Below are 18,289 nucleotides of genomic sequence, written 5' to 3'. Positions count from 1 at the left end.
TCTACCTGGGAGCCTGTATCTAATATTTTCTGGGTTTCATGAACAAATAAAGCGAGTTGGGTTTCACACGATCGCTGTTTCCGGAATCCATGTTGATTCCTACATAGTAGATTCTGAGTTTCCAAAAACGACATGATACTCGAGCAAAAGACATGTTCTAAAATTCTACAACAGATCGACGTCAGAGAGATAGGTCTATAGTTTTGCGCATCTGCTCGACGACCCTTCTTGAAGACTGGGACTACCTGTGCTCTTTTCCAATCATTTGGAACCTTCTGTTCCTCTAGAGACTTGCGGTACACGGCTGTTAGAAGGGGGGCAAGTTCTTTCGCGTACTCTGTGTAGAATCGAATTGGTATCCCGTCAGGTCCAGTGGACTTTCCTCTGTTGAGTGATTCCAGTTGCTTTTCTATTCCTTGGACACTTATTTCAATGTCAGCCATTTTTTCGTTGGTGCGAGGATTTAGAGAAGGAACTGCAGTGCGGTCTTCCTCTGTGAAACAGCTTTGGAAAAAGGTGTTTATTATTTCAGCTTTACGCTTGTCATCCTCTGTTTCAATGCCATCATCATCCCGGAGTGTCTGGACATGATGTTTCGAGGCACTTACTGATTTAACGTAAGACCAGAACTTCCTAGGATTTTCTGTCAAGTCGGTACCTAGTATTTTACTTTCGAATTCACTGAACGCTTCACACATAGCCCTCCTTACGCTAACTTTGACATCGTTTAGCTTCTGTTTGTCTGAGAGGTTTTGGCTGCGTTTAAACTTGGAGTGAAGCTCTCTTTGCTTTCGCAGTAGTTTCCTAACTTTGTTGTTGTACCACGGTGGGTTTTTCCCGTCCCTCACAGTTTTACTCGGCACGTACCTGTCTAAAACGCATTTTACGATTGCCTTGAACTTTTTCCATAAACACTCAACATTGTCAGTGTCGGAACAGAAATTTTCGTTTTGATTTGTTAGGTAGTCTGAAATCTGCCTTCTATTACTCTTGCTAAACAGATAAACCTTCCTCCCTTTTTTTATATTCCTATTAACTTCCATATTCAGGGATGCTGCAACGGCCTTATGATCACTGATTCCCTGTTCTGCACTTACAGAGTCGAAAAGTTCGGGTCTGTTTGTTATCAGTAGGTCCAAGATGTTATCTCCACGAGTCGGTTCTCTGTTTAATTGCTCGAGGTAATTTTCGGATAGTGCACTCAGTATAATGTCACTCGATGCTCTGTCCCTACCACCCGTCCTAAACATCTGAGTGTCCCAGTCTATATCTGGTAAATTGAAATCTCCACCTAAGACCATAACATGCTGAGAAAATTTATGTGAAATGTATTCCAAATTTTCTCTCAGTTGTTCTGCCACTAATGCTGCTGAGTCGGGGGGTCGGTAAAAGGAGCCAATTATTAACCTAGCTCGGTTGTTGAGTGTAACCTCCACCCATAATAATTCACAGGAACTATCCACTTCTACTTCACTACAGGATAAACTACTACTAACAGCGACGAACACTCCACCACCGGTTGCATGCAATCTATCCTTTCTAAACACCGTCTGTGCCTTTGTAAAAATTTCGGCAGAATCCGTTATAAACTCTATATCCTGATTATTCTGTTAGTTCCTGATCAGTGTTTCTCATTTCTTGAAGCCCAGTTGTTAGAATCCCTTCGTGATCCTTTTTGTCTGTCAAATTTTTGAATTTCCTGGTTGTATGACAGAATTTATATTGTGTGTTGCTATGTAGTTTATCTGCCCTGTCTTGAGTCTAAATTTTGATCTTCTGTCAGCCTTGAGTATTTTCAGATGCTCCAACTCATCAAAGATATCTTTCAACTGACTGCCTACCGTATCCATGTGCAGTCTCCCTTGATAGTTGCCAAGCAGTGTATTTTTCCTCAAAAGATCTCTTTCCACGTTTGACTTTCAAAGGTAGTCAACCTTGTATGGAGCAAGCTCTGAATTACAACTATGGGTGGTAACCTTAGAAGTTGTTTTGTGTTTGGTCCATGAGATGTCTTTTATTTCGCTGAAGTTTGGCAACAAACCAGTTACAACCCCCTACCCACCACCTGGGACATGCCACATCGGAATATCACCTCTCCCCCTGCTACGAGAGTGTAGTGGGTTGGTGGGGGAGAACCAGCTACAACAATGCTATTTCATTTTGTATGCAAGATGTGAGATATGCAGAATACCCTCAGTCTTAAAAAATAATGTAATAAGTCCTATTCCAAAGAAGGTAGGTGCTGTCATCTGTGAATATTACTATGTTGTCTGTTTAATAACTTGTGATTATAAAAAACTGACATGAATTATTTATAGAAGAAGGGAAAGACTGTTGGAAGCTTATGTGTTGGAAGATCAGTTTGGGCTCCATAGAAATATAGGAACAAGAGGCAATATTACTATAACACCTAGAAGACTGAAGAAAGACAAATCTACTTCTATACCATTCGTAGATTCAGTGAAAGCTTTTGAGAATGTTGACCAGAATATATTCTGAAATTATGTTCGTAGCAGGGATAAAATACAGTGAGCAAGTTTCAGAGAAAGTGAAAAGGAGGTAATAGTTGAGAAGAGACTAAGACAAGGCTGTACCTTATTCCCAAGTTGTTTGAGTTAGCAGTAAAGGAAACCAATGAGGAATTTCGAAAGGGAACTTGGTTCAGGGAGACGAAATAAAAATTTTGAGGTTTCTCATGACATTGTAATTCTCTGTAAGACAGCAGAGGCACTTGGAAAAGCAATTGAATGGAATAGCTAATATCTTCTATAGAGGATACAAGATAAACATCAAAAAAAGTAAAACAAAGGTAAAAGAATGGGCAATGCTTAGGGAATTAGATTAGAAAGTGAGGCGCATAAAACAGTAGACGAGTTTTGCTGTTTGGGTAAAAAAATAACTGACAATAACTGGAATAGAGAGGATGTAAAATGCAGGCTTGCAGTAGCAAGGAAAAAATTTCTGTAAAAGGTAAATGTCTTAACACTGAATATAACTTCAAACATTAAAAAGTCGTTCTTGGAGATACTTGAGAGGACACTGTCTGAGGCATTAAGAAAATTTAGAAGTCATCAGGTAGATAATGGTCCGCCGCTCGTGGTCTCACGGTAGCGTTCTCGCTTCCCGAGCACGGGGTCCCGGGTTCGATTCCCGGCGGGGTCAGGGATTTTCACCTGCCTCGAGATGACTGGGTGTTTGTGTTGTCCTCATCATTTCATCATCATCCAGGAAAGTGGCGAAATTGGACTGAGCAAAGGTTGGGACATTGTACGGGTGCTGATAACCATGCAGTTGAGCGCCCCACAAACCAAACATCATCATCATCATCAGGTAGATAATGGAAGAAAGTGTGGGGGGTAAACATTGTTGAAGGACACCAAGGCTGGTCTACAGTTGGCAGGTTCAAATGGATATAGGCTGCAGCAGATATGCAGAGATGAAGTGCACTGCTCAGGTTAGACTAGGATGGTGAGCTACATCAAACCAATCTTTGGACTGAAGATGACGATGACATTGACAACGACAATGTAGTGCAACCACCATTTTTTTGGGTGTTACTGTGGAAGCATATCTGTGAAGCATTTGCAGAAGCCATAGGTAGTCAGTGAGCACAAGATGTTGGCATGCCATTTAAAGTTAACAGGTCCGTTTATGCATTGCAAGACATTCAAGGCATCACACTACAATCCCACCAGAACAGCTGTAAGACGGAGTTGTTATGAGATGAGTCAAGCTGTTTCACCACTGACAGGCCGCAGATCTGCTGTCAGGAACGTGAATGGAAGTGATACATAAACACACAAAATGAGCCGCTATCACCTATAAATAACTAGCTTTTAGCAGAGACATACACAGCACAACACCACCTTCTAACAAGGGAGACTATACCAGGCACCATTGCATCATGGTTCAGGAAGCAGCCACCATGAGCCCAGTAAGCCGCCACCTCTGTCTCTTAGCACCAAGCTCTCCTCCTTGGACTTGATGCTTCTCCACTGCTGGGTCGCTTCCAGGCCCATGCCAGCAACAGCTCGACGTCTTCCCAAGGGGCAGTGGGTTGTGATGGGGGCAGTACATAATTCCACCATTCTATGCTGGCATGGGTGCCGTGGGATCTCATACTGCCACTTGTAGAGGCAGGATTTCCTCACTGCAAGACTGACATCCTCTGCAAGTGTTCCAGTCACCTTCCGCACTGGCGAGGCTACATGGAAGCAACCACACCACTTCTGACTGTGTTGCATGGTGCTAGCTGGCCAGCTGGGGTCAGCCTTTCTGGTTTACAGCTCATGGCCAACCAGCTGGATGCCAGCCGAAACCATCCAGCAATCGCCTATTGTGCCATATGCTGAGAGGGGCGTGGCTAATAACTAAAAATGGAGCATTGTCCCAATACACATGACAACTTCCTATGTGGATGGGGGAATCTGTTAGTTTGTGGTGCTTGCTATGTACCAGATTTAAGGTACCATATTTCGGTGTATGGCATTTTATACTCTGGAAAGTGGGCAAGCACTGAAGACCCTTTACTAAATTTTGGGGATTTGCTTTCTAAGAAGGTAACAATAATGCATGTGTTCCTTGGATTTAAGATTAAGCTGTTCAGGAGAAACTTGGTATCACACCACATTACCATCTTATTTTTCAATTGGATTCTCTTTAATATCATATCTGTTTTTTTCCCTTACTGATTTAGGAAATATGATTGGCATGCCTTCAATATTTTGTCTGTTAGTTGATTCTGCATCAGGTTAATTTCAGCATTGACTATTCTGTTTCTTTCATAAGTGCATGGCTACCACTTTCTTAGACCTAAATTTACCTTTTTATTATGCTATTAATGCATTGATTCACAGAAGTCATTACTAAATTTTCTTGGAAAAAAGAAATACTATCATATATTGAAGGACTTCTGGTCAACTATAGTGTCTCTGTAAATTTTACTTTGACATTGCCTCTTTACTCATGAACATCTTGTATGTAACTTTTGGTCAAGTGTTCCCTTAAACTGGGGAATAAATAAGTTATGGCTGGTTTTTTTTAGATACCTGAGTTTGTTTACATGCGAATTACATGTCAAAATTTGTCAAGGAGTTATGATTTTGGAATGAAATTTTCATGCTGTAGTGGAGTGGGCATTGGTGTGAAACTTCCTGGCGGCAGATTAAAACTGTATGCCAGACCAAGACTCAAACTTGGGACCTTTGCCTTCCACGGGCAAGTGCTATGAGCTTCCCAAGCAGGACTCACAAACCGTCCTCACAGCTTTACTTTCGCCAATACCTTATCTCCTACCTTCCAAACTACACAGAAGCTCTCCTGTGCAATGTGCAAGACTAGCACTCGTGGAAAGAAGGCTATTGTAAAGGCATGATGTAGCCAAAGCCTGGGTGATGTTTCCAGAATGAAATTTTCACTCTGAAGTAGAGTGTATGCCAATGTGAGCCAGGAAGTTTCATATCAGCATCTCAACCCACACTCCACTGCAGAGTGAGAATTTCAAACATTGCCCATCTTGCAGCTAAGCCATGTCTCGGCAATAGCCTTTCTTCCAGGAATGCTAGTTTCACAGGAGAGCTTCTGTAAAGTTTGGACATACTGGTGAAAGTAAAGCTGTGAGGGCAGCTCGTGAGTTATGCTTGGGTAGCTCAATTGGTAGAGCACTTACTCGCAAAAGGCAAAGCTCCAGAGTTCGAATCTTGGTCTGGCACACAGTTTTGATCTGCCAGGAAGTTTCGCATATGATTTCCTTGGTCTCACAAAAGCAAGATATTTTTATGTATACTGAATATTTAGTCTTTGTTTTTTCAAATTTTGATATAAACTATCACTTCACTAATTTTATCACAATATCACGTTTTAGGTAAACAGTGGCCTATTTCTAAACATGCTTCATTGTTGTCATCAAAGTCTGTTACTATTGCATATAATGACAGCAGTTCATATATATTCCTTCAGTGATTTCTTGTACAATTAAGGTTATGATACTCTAACCCAGTTGAGATGATACATTGAAAGGCCAGAGTAAGATCGGCTTAGTCAAGGGTAGTACAAGAGCCAAAATCTTGTACTTAACAAAATTTTTGATGAAACTATAAATTATTATTTTGTATTCATTGATTTGGCATCTATCTAATGATACAAAGACAGAAAGTTTCTATCAGTCTGCCCAAAAATGTTCCCCTAATATATGTTTTTAGTCTGTCTGTCTGTGTAAAGTATTTCGCCTGTCAAAATGAAGGGAAAAAGAGCTAAAGTAGAATTACAAGCAGCCTGTATGTTATTTAGAGAAATTGTTATTGCACAGTGGTCTTGCTAGTTGATGGAGGGTGTTTCCAAGTGCAGTCTCATGCTTAAGTACTCTACAGAGTCAGTTCAAAGATACACAAGCATGAAGAACTCTTCACTGTCAATGTTCCAGCTGTGGTAATTTTACTTTCAAATATTATTCTGTGAGGTGGTTGCGTGGTTTTAATATTGTGCAAATAGCAATGATGTTCACATTATAAGAATGTAATCAGATTGGGGAGGGGGGGGGGGGGGGGGGAGACAGTCTGAGCCTAAGTGCAGGATATGAAAAGTAAGTCTTAAGTTGGCCTCAGATGCTACATTATTCCTTTTTCTCCACATTGATTTTGAAAAGTTCAGTAGAATGATTTTGAACTGGAAATCTTAAGGAATGCTGCATTGGAAGCACTTCAAGATGTTTTAAGTTTACCCTCTTGAAAACATGTGTTTATGAAATTTGATACTCATAAGGATATGAAGGTGGACAGAAGCAGTCAGATAGCTGAGTTGCTTCAGTTCCAAAATAGTGCGAAGCATCCCCAGAAAAGGTCACTTGCAAAATATTTATCCAATCTGCATTGTCGTATATGTAGATAACAGCTGTGAATTGTCTTGATCCCAGCCTGGCCGGAACTGATAATGATTTAAGCCAGAAACAGTGGGATAAACACGTATCAGTACTAGTAGAAAGGAAATGAATTTATGGTGCCATAGCTGATGCTTTAATGCAAGATTTCTGTAAATTTGTAACTGCTTATTAATAATTCATACATTTAGAAGCTACACTAAAATGGTTTGTTCATTTCTGGAGAGACATTCTAGATCAAAAAAGTTCAAAGCTAAAAGTCTTACCTATTTATTCCACAGAATTGCAAATGTAGTGTGCGGTCTCTCTGTAAACATAGAGTGTTTCTCCAAAAATACGAAATAGAAAACTGTCATCGCTCATCACTTTTTTGTGGTGTCACATCTACTTTTAGTTTTCTATGTGGAAATGATACTTGCAATAAAAAATTTTCAACTCCTTGCAATAACTTTGGCACATTTTTTCATGATGGAATGTTATTTGTCTAACAATAAAAAAATCTTCAGCAAAGTGTAGATTTTGTTTTCAGCGCTATCTGAGCTAAGTGTAGTCACTGTTCGTTTTCTTTTCTGGGGCTGGGGCAGGGGGATATCTAGTTTGTTTCTAGTGTGTTCTAGAAAGTGTGTTCTTCTGCTTCTTCAGAAGTCCAATATTCCTGCTGGAATGCAACATATAAGGATTTCTTATTCTTTGTTTGTAAATTCTTGGCATCTCAAGTCTGGATAATATTTTTGCAAGTTTTACACTACTTATCATTCACACATGACATAAGCAAATAAGCAAACCACAAAATAATAATCAGCTTCTGAGAATCTAGAATTGTGTGGAACTGAGTAACAAGTGACCATTGTCGAGAAAGCCACCCATCATATACTCCTGAGTCTCCATCTCATTGCTTCATCCTACCATATTAATGTAATCAGGCAAGGATAGAATTGGTGGTGGGACTAGAGATAGATTTTTTGAGACTGTGCATGCTGTCGTCATCTGCTGAGAAATCGCATCACAAGGAAATTGTTGCTTTTTGCAAAGACTTGCAGATGACAGCATAGACTGATATGTAATGCTTGTAAAGAGGCAAAAACACCATACATTGTTTTATTACACTGTTGTTGAGTGATCTCTGCAACCAGTCACAACAACCAAATTTCTTAGATTATCAACCTGCAGAGACGTACCATTAAACAATATCCAGTAACAAAAACCGTAATTGTCTAACCCCCCTTTAAGAAATTCCCCCTATTAAACAATATTTCCTTCTGTCCCACAACAAACAGCCATAAGAACAATGTTCTTGAAATTTATTTTTCATGAACCACACTTTAGCCAAAAGATTACTTTTATGCAATAAATATGAAACAATTTACAAATTAAAGCTATTTTTTGCAAACTTTCTAACATCTCTTTAAGGTTTTTTTGTGTTCAAACAGGTTACACTAAACTTGAATAGAATGATGTATCAATGGACTTGATAAAGTCATACAATCACATTTAGCAGCTACCGCATCATCAGGATGTGCAATATGCACATTTGTTACATCTGCATATTGTCCATGCTTCTGAATTTGGGGATCAGTTTGTATAACATACATGACACCTTGAGTAAACGTTCCAAATTTGTCAAAATTTTTTATCTGTGCAAACATCTTAATATGGAAAGATAAGTCTGAGTGAAAGTGGTGATAAATGATTTTTTTACATGGTCAGAAGGTAAAAGGATATATAAAATATCCACCCAACTTTGTGTGCAGTGACAGTCGTATGATGTGAAGACACAGACATTATCTTGAAATATAATCGTGTGAACACAACACACTGTGTTAATGGTTTTCATTATAAAGTGGTTGGCAAAACGTGCAGCTAGAAACAATGGCTTGGTTTTGACATATTTGTCACATGCTATGCATTTTAGGAAATAATTATAATTCAAGTATGTTTTCATTAAATTATGATGAACTGTGTGTAATTCTTGCTGTGTGTGAACTGCAGAATCATTCTGGGAAGTTCACTTTATTGAAAAAAAGCCCTTCATCATTACTTCTTAGTCCACAGTAGTATAATATAACATTTTTTTTTGGACTTCCCAACATTTGTAAGAAATGAAATGTTGTTACTGCAAATTTAAACAAGTTTCTACATTGTAATGATGCAATGGCTCACACAGTAACCACAAAATTTAACTCATTGTTGTGTAATAAAAATGCTTTAGACAATAGTAAATATTTCCCAAAATGTTTTGCGCATAACATAAATTGAACAAAAACCATGATTGACACTAGCAAATGTTTAATGGTAAAAAAGAAACTGTAATCACATTCTGTTGTTCAGCAAAGTATAGAATTATGTGCTAGAGATATTTTTATGTCAGTAAACAAAGAAAACATATTAGTCAACACAGTAGAGAAGTAGAGTTGCACGTCGTAACCCTTGACGAGCCACTTGGGTCCAACCAATCGCTGTTCTGTCCTCTGCCACGGGGTCATTGGATACAGTATGGAGAGGCGTGTGGTCAGTACACCACTCTCCAGGTCATTGTCAGGTTTCTTGACATTGGAACTTCTACTAGTCGGTTGAGTAGCTCCTCAGTTAGCATCAGGAGGCTGAGGCACCCCATACCAGCCCTCCCACCAAGGAAGAATCCCTACAAGTACTGGGAATTGAACCCAGATCCCCAACATGACAATCAGCCACACTGACCGCTCAACTCTGGAGGCAGACTATTATTCAACACATGTGGACTGTTATTCACAATGTTGCAGTCAAAATGTTAAAATGTTCAGCTCTACATCTTTACAAAGAAATACAATTTGACACCATCTGCTTTGTGCGGTATATTAAAAAGCCTTTCTAAGTACAGAAGCTGAAGGTTTATCTGTGTGGTGTCACCGCCAGACACCACACTTGCTAGGTGGTAGCCTTTAAATCGGCCGCGGCCGTTAGTATACGTCGGACCCGCGTGTCGCCACTATCAGTGATTGCAGACCGAGCGCTGCCACACGGCAGGTCTAGAGAGACTTCCTAGCACTAGTCCCAGTTGTACAGCCGACTTTGCTAGCGATGGTTCACTGACAAATTACGCTCTCATTTGCCGAGACGATAGTTAGCATAGCCTTCAGCTACATCATTTGCTACACCCTAGCAAGGCGCCATTACCAGTTACTATTGATGCTGTAAACATGTACCGTCAGGAGTGATGTTCACCTATTATGGATTAAAGTTGAGTATTCTACCAGTTACCTCCTTTTTTCTGAAGTCTAAAATCCGTGTCCTGTTCCAGACCTCACGCCAACCTGCTTGAGCTTAAACGCATGCCTTTCGGCTTCCTCATAGTGGATTGGCTGTCTTGCCAAGCCACAACAGTCTGCACTAAAAATAAAAAGTATTCACGCATCATCATTCAGAGATTATATCCAAGGAAGATGGTTCTATGAAATAAGAACTGTAGACTGGCGGGAATGCATTGCGAGAAAAGGCAAGAGAAATTGTGCTGCAAATTGGAATTGAAGATTGAGTGCATCAAATTTCTGAATTGATCAATTCCAAAAACATGATAAATTTAAGTGGAGGAAATGAGGCTAATGTTTTGTGATTGGTAATGTTATGTTTTTCCTCCTACCATAACATACAAGTCACCTGCACCTCTGGACCTGGACATAATTCGATATGTTAAAGCAAAATAAAAAACGGCTGTTGTGCAGGGTGAATTTAGTTCCTTGAGAGAAAGACAGTAATGAAGATGAATATTTTCTGGCGATTAAACTGTTACTCTGCAGGCAGCATTCATATATTTTGCAAATTCTGTCTTTGGTACCACATCATCTTCAGCTGAAGCCATTTTCCATAAGGGGGAAAAGGAAAATCATTGCAGGTGTTTTTGCAAGTGAGACATGTCAGTACTCTTTCTCATTATTCTTCATACCCTAGATGGATGTAAGTTAGATTTCCGATTCTCTTGCGAAGGATCATGTTAAAATAAATTGTGGCAGCAGTGGAGACAGCGAGGAAGATGATAGAAAGATGGATTTACCTGCAAGAAGTTTTTCTGTAGCTGTGTAAGGACTTGACACCATAAGGAGTTATTCTTCATCAGTTCAGTCATTTCATGCAGTATAAACCAGCTGGAGTGACAGTGTATGTCAGTACATTATATTTGAAGAAGGAAGCAAAGTGGTTTTACGTGTACTGTAACTTAAGCAAAAACCTAACAGGTTCATCCGAAGCAGCACATAAAACTCATAATGAATGAATACTTATATCATTGAAAACATTGAAATTACTGTCCGTCATCTCTTTGGCGTAAGGAAGAAAACTGCTATTTAAAGAAAAAAAAAAAAAAAACTTAGTCCCCAGAGGTTTGCTAAAAAGGGGTTTTACTGTAATCTAATTGTTGAGGCAGGAGATACCAGATTAATATTCTACAAAATAGGTCGCTTATAAACAGTTCCAGTGAATTTAGGTGTCATTAATCTATGTAAGATTGTTACAACAATCTTAAAAATAAATAAACGAAAGAGGGAAAACCTGTCCAGAAATGCACAAGTTTAGTGCTGCAAAGTGCTGAAGTTTTGAGAACAACATCAAAGCTTATTCAGATTGTGTTTGGTATCCTAGTTAGTTTTCCAACCAATTAGTCATCATTGTAAAGTGGATGCATATGACTATTGAATACTTAGTCTGTTGAGCAGGACAAAAACTGGTGCTTTTTAAAGATATGTCTGGAAGTTTGTGTCTTGGGGACTGTGGGGTTTCAAAGTTAGAGAACAGTTTATATATGATGACAGTTCAGTGTTCCACAATTTCTGAAGAAATAGGATGAGAGTGTCATACTGTGCAGTAGTTACAAAATGGGTTCAAAATTTTGGCCTCCAACTTGGTTGCAGAGTATACATCAGCAGTGAAAAGTCTGACTCACATGGTGAAATAAGTGTGGCTGTGGATTCAGTATTTCAGTTGTGGTACAGATTTGTGTGATGGTCCTGCATTGTTGGTACAGGATTAGTATACACTACCATTTTCATAATACCCAAAGAACATCTCAGAGGAAATGAGGTAGATTTGTCCTAGTAATATGGGAGACATTAGTTATGACCCAGTTATCTGATCACAAGTTATCCCAGCCCGTAGCTTCACAATTAACCTGTGTTAGTTATTTCTAACCATCTGTACATGTGAATTTTCAAGTGTCCAAATATGTTTGCTGTACAGACTCATAAAGCTGTCTTTAGTGAATGTGCATTAATTGGTAAATATCACCAAAGTGGGAAAATATGGCAGATGTGTGTAGCACTGTAAAGGCTATTGCACAAACTGTATCAGTCACAGGGTCTTCTCCACTACTGTTGCCTGGACTTTCTACAGTTGGTATGGATAACTCTTGCTCACAGGCAACTCTCCACATTATCGTGTGATGCACCAATGTTCTGCAACTTGGGGAGTGCTGGTGGGCATTTTATCTTCAGTTTTCACAACATCCTATTTAAAGACAACCGCTCAGATCAAGGGTGGACAGACTGCATTTGTATTAAAACCTAATAATGGACCAAAATAGAGAATAAGTTATGGAGTGTTTAGGTCTACCGCATATCCCATAAATTCCTCAGTACTACACAATACTACTGTTCCTAAAGAAAAAGTATTAATCACAGAAAAAACACTTTTTTGCAATACGCAGTATAATTTTGGAAAATCTTTTGTCAGGAAATACAATACCTACTTAAAACTGTTTGGTCCATCATAATCTTACTGTAAAGATCAAATGATACAAATTATTTGTATCAAGAAACCTTTCCACATACAGTTGCGCAACAGTTCTGCCATTGGCATCAGTTTCACCATTTGCAAGCAGCACATCGGTCTTTTAGTTACTGGTTTATTGTTGTGTGTTGGCATCTTGAATAGTAGGATTTGTGTCATGTAGATGCCATTGCTGTTGTGCATGTGTAAAATAAGTATGCTTGCGCTGCATTGAGGAAGGACATTTATTTTTAATTATGGCCTTATGGAGATCACGTTGTTGACCATTCACTGTTGAGGCTTATTTGAAAAACAACTTATCTCCTCTCACATTTCAGTGACTCTTTCATCACCATTTTGAGTTGAAGCAACATGGAAATATCCCAGATCAATGGACGATTGTACAGTGGGTGCAACAGTTCAGGACTCTCGTTCAAGGAAAGGAAGTCCATGGCAGTGAAGGACACAATGGACTGCGGCTTAGTTGGAGGAAGCACATCAAGCATTCAACCGAAATCCTCACTGTTCTGCTACCAGACAAGCCTTGGCACTAACAGTGTCAGATTGTTTTTTGTGTAGCATCATCTGTGATAACCTGCACTTTCACTTCCAGGTTGTACAGAAACTAAAAAAACAAGATAAAGTTGCCTGACAAACCTTCTTCTTGTGCTTCCTGGAAATTTCAGCAGCCAACCAGCAGATGTGAAACCAAATACTGATGTTGGATGAGTCCTGTTTTCATGTAGACAGTGGCCTTTATAAACTGAGGTAATCCTCATGTGACTGCTTTGTGAACGTTTGACCGTGTTGTGTTACATGGCTTTGTTTGGCATCATCGGTCCTTTTTTAAAGGATTTCCTCCTTCCAAGGCTGAATGACAACATACAGTTCCAGCAGGATGTGGCAACAGCTAATACGGCCCACTGGTCTATGAATGTCTTGCAGCTTCATTTTCCTCATTGATACATTTCCAGAACTGGAGACACTCATTGGCCAGCATCATTGCCTGATCTGACTGCCCCTTAAGCCGTCGGCACACGGACCTTGCTGCCGAACGTTAACGTTGAGCATGCCAAGTTCAACGTGCTGCTGAATGCTCAGGAACGGTGCGTCTTGTGCATATGGTACGTGGGCCCCAGCATGGTATACGATATCGTGACGCACTCTAGCGGCAGTTGTGGATCTACATCTACATCTACATCCATACTCCGCAAGCCACCCGACGGTGTGTGACGGAGGGCACCTTCAGTACCTCTATCGGTTCTCCCTTCTATTCCAGTCTCGTATTGTTCGTGGAAAGAAGGATTGTCGGTATGCCTCTGTGTGGGCTCTAATCTCTATGATTTTATCCTCATGGTCTCTTTGCGAGATATACGTAGGAGGGAGCAATATACTGCTTGACTCTTCGGTGAAGGTATGTTCTCGAAACTTTGACAAAAGCCCGTACCGAGCTACTGAGCGTCTCTCCTGCAAAGTCTTCCACTGGAGTTTATCTATCATCTCCGTAACGCTTTCGCAATTACTAAATGATCCTGTAACGAAGCGCGCTGCTCTCCGTTGGATCTTCTCTATGTCTTGTATCAATCCTATCTGGTACGGATCCCACATTGCTGAGCAGTATTCAAGCAGTGGGCGAACAAGTGTACTGTAACCTACTTCCTTTGTTTTCGGATTGCATTTCCTTAGGATTCTTCCAATGAATCTCAGTCTGGCATCTGCTTTACCGACGATCAACATTATATGATCATTCCATTTTAAATCACTCCTAATGCGTACTCCCAGATAATTTATGGTATTAACTGCTTCCAGTTGCTGACCTGCTATTTTGTAGCTAAATGATAAAGGATCTATCTTTCTGTGTATTCGCAGCACATTAAACTTGTCTACATTGAGATTCAATTGCCATTCCCTGCACCATGCGTCAATTTGCTGCAGATCCTTCTGCATTTCAGTACAATTTTCCATTGTTGAGGATGTTTCCAGTTCGTAAATCACACTGTTTACTTAATGGGCGCGTGTAAAATTCCCACGTTAGCTCTATTAAAACGCACATTTCCTGCATCGTCCACGAAAAGGAAAGTACCATGTCCAATAAATAAGGACATAGGCTTATAAAAGTTCCATTACAAACAGTGCGGTACTAATTTGGTTCTTGGTTATTTCATTATTCCCACATTTTAGTAAAACCCCAAGGTCAGTCTTACATGAGGACTGTTCCTACCCCCCAGTTGCAGAATCTTTGCAACATGTGAATTACGAAGTGTAAAAGAAAAAGGAGCAAAATATCTTTATACAAGTAGTGCAAGCTGCCCTATAGATTAAGCCAATCGAACTAAGTCACCCCTCAAAAAATGGTTTACATAACATCAAATATTATAATATATACTTATATTAAACTAATAATAAAGTATCAGAACCCAATTAAAATGCTAATGTTAAGAAAAAAAATATAGAAGCGTCGAGACGCGAACCGCCGCCCCAATTAACACCTCAGCACAGGACACTGACGCTACTCATTGCGCTACATGAACAACATACAAAGGACCTCCCATTATTTTATGTTAACTGTTGCTGAAAACCTTAACCATAGATATGTTACTAACTGAAATTTAATTATAGGAAGTTGTACCAAGAACAATGCATTTTGGGTGGATCTTCAGTGCGTCGCTGCCTTCAAATAGCCTACTCTCATAATACACAAATTACAATACTTATTTTGCCACGAATATGATGTTTGTCATTATTTTGTTGGAACGAATCACACAGTTAACAACGGGTTTTGCTGTGATTCTCAATTTGCTGGTGCCCAGAAACGGCATATATACATATAGGCTTGAAATGAATGCCAATATGGCGCCTCACAACTCTGTACTGAAGGGAGACGGCGTGCGTGTGACGTAGGTGGCGTTATGCCATCTCATTGGTCAACACTCAAATGCGCACTCAGCATATCTGACATGTCAGATATTGCTCTGCATGTTCGAAAAGACTCCCGAACGTTCTATTCCATGCTATGACGTCAGAAACTAGGGGCGCTCAACTCTCAACGTTCGGATGCTCGGTCCATGTGCTGACGGCTTTACTACTCCTGGGGATACTTGAAGAGTCAAGGGTGTGCTACATGTCTTCATATGGAGGCTGAACTGAAGGAAAGTATACAAACAGCTGTTGAGGAGATCTCATTGAACGTACTGAATCACATGACAGAAGCTTTCATTCACCACCTACAGGATTGCATGGAACTTGATGATGACTAATCTGTATTGTGTGATATTCAAAACCAAGTAAGGGTGTACATGATATGTAAGGGCACACATTTTTCTTTATTTTCAGTGTGTTTCATGTCAGTTTGTTTTGAAGTTATGTCCTTTTTATACTCCACTATTTATTGTGCTGGAAACTACTACAAACCTTTTATGGTGTGGCACAGGAAGTCCATCCTCAACCTGCAGACTCTGACATGGAAGTCTGAGTAATTTGTTAATGACCATGCTTTCTTTGTTTGACCATAGATGCATTTTCACTGAATTCATTCCTTTGGAAAGGGTGAAGGCTTAGTACCCCCATTAACTGTCCCAAACTCTACTAGATTAACCATGTTAGTACATTTAGTATACTATTTTGACTGCGTCTTTAATGAGACTAGCTCGAGATGCTTGAAACAAGTTGGTTTTGTTTTTCTTCATGCCATACTGCTTATGTAGGTATTAGCAGCAGTAGAATTTTCTGGCTGATCATGTCTTGTGTTATATCACTGTTCATTTAATCTGTCTTCAAACATCTGACATATGAGCTCAGTACACAATTTCCTACACCACCATGAAGTCTCATAAACTTTTTGGCTCCTTGGGTGAAGATTATTCTTTATGGAACCTAGTAATGTTTATACTTTTACTGTGGGACAAAATATGTATTTGATCTAGTGTGCCTTGAAAATCATGCCAATTTAGAAAAATTAACTGCAAACGGACACATACAGAATTGTATGGATAACTACCAACTGCAGTTATACATCTTAATGCAGCGGTGTACAAACACTTATTAATAGACCTTGAGCTATGTCAGCTTGTCAGTAGAACTGAGCCACCTTCACTTCATGTTTGTCCAGAATGGGTAGCCCAATAAGTAGACTCCATGTTCATCCTGACTCACACCCATTAAACAATGTGAATTATCCCTGAGTCATGTTTAATATGACAATGATGAAATGCTAGTAAAAGTGCTCCAAGAAAGGGGAGAAAAAAGAGGAGAGAGAGAGAGTTGATTTAAAAATAAAATGGGTCTAGGAATTTTGCCCTTCATTTTAAGGGGACATACAATGTTAGTTATGTAAAACTTGTATTTTACAATATTGTAATGAGAGAGGGTGTAGGTGAGAGCGTGAAAAATGGAGGAGATACGAAAGGAATCATGAAGCAAGAGGCAAGGAATTCTTGTAACAGATCTACACACAACAGTGGGTAGGACAGAATGTAGAATGTATGTTAAAGAATGGTTTCCATGTGTCTAGTAATTTTGACCAACTGGGCATCAGGCACTAAACTTCCTTAGTACAGTTAAAATTTTTCCAAAGCATTATGTAGAGTTTCTGTTTAATTACAGTATTTGTTGTCTGCATTACCATGGCCGAAACCTGTAAATATTTCTTATGACTAAAAGGTTGAGCAGAATTTAATATGCAGTAAACATCTGGAGAGCGATCATATGCTCTACATAATTTTTTATTTGATTGTTTTGATCACAAAGTTTTTCATTCAAGATTGGTTTTGGCTATGCAACAGCTCTCTCACTGTGCTGCAGTGCAACATGTCATAAACATTTAAAACGTAATACGAGATAGATTCTGAACATGGCTGTTGCATAGCCGAAATTGCTAATATTTTACAAAAAACTTTGCCATCAAGACAATTAAATAAAAAATTAATTAGAATGTTGTACTGGCAACTTATCTATGAAAAGGAAAGTGGTGCAAATTTCACCTATATTTATAACGTATTTTCTTTGTGTACGTGAGCCTCTTCTACATTCTTTCATAGTAAAATCAGTTTCCTGTGCTTTCCATAAAGATTTTGTTGGCCATACAGTTTCTTTGAATTTATTTTATGTAAATGAAGATCATCATCAAACTTCCATTTGTATACATTGTTGATATTCCATTTTTGTGATGTATTTTAATGGCATGGAATTTTTTCAAGATAATAAATTCAGATGCATTAATTAAGGTTTGTAGCATTTTAATCATTTGGTGGCTTACAGATGTGCTAAATAAGTTTGGCTTTGCAAAAGACCTGACAACCAACTAGTATAATTCAGTTTGTATGTACAATGAATAGATAGTGTATCCCATATGGATAATATGGAACCAGTACAAGATTAAATGATGTTATATAAACCTTTAGCTTATTTTTGTCTGTCCAATACATACTAGTGTGTTAATGAGGCTTTGCGTTGTTGCAGTGATGGTGGTTCTGTCGATATGAGCCCATCGTCTCCCACAGAAGTTGATGACTTACTGCTTCTACTTGACACAAGTGATAGTGAAGATGAAGACTGGTGGAATGGACGCTATGAAATGGAATGTGATAGTAAAGTGAAGGTTACTGAACATTTTTTAACTATCTAGATATCTAGTTACGTTATTATGCCTGTGTATGAAACCATCAAGGGAGATAGCACAGTGGT

General features: G+C 39.2%; 1 protein-coding gene across 4 annotated transcripts in view; it reads left to right on the top strand.

The window, feature by feature from the left end:
- The window catches only part of LOC126184617 (SPRY domain-containing protein 3-like), a 164,961-nt gene that overhangs the window by 132,088 nt on the left and 14,584 nt on the right, over window positions 1-18,289 (top strand). For all 4 annotated transcript variants that reach the window (XM_049927075.1, XM_049927074.1, XM_049927073.1 and 1 more), the window contains exon 6: window positions 18,065-18,203. In XM_049927075.1, the coding sequence (XP_049783032.1) occupies window positions 18,065-18,203 (139 nt within the window). The remainder of the gene's footprint in view (window positions 1-18,064; window positions 18,204-18,289) is intronic.

This window comes from Schistocerca cancellata, chromosome 4, assembly GCF_023864275.1.
Source record: "Schistocerca cancellata isolate TAMUIC-IGC-003103 chromosome 4, iqSchCanc2.1, whole genome shotgun sequence".
Classification (NCBI taxonomy): Eukaryota; Metazoa; Arthropoda; class Insecta; order Orthoptera; family Acrididae; genus Schistocerca; species Schistocerca cancellata.
Note: the sequence above shows the minus strand (reverse complement) of the source record. Positions and strands in the feature narration are given on the sequence as shown.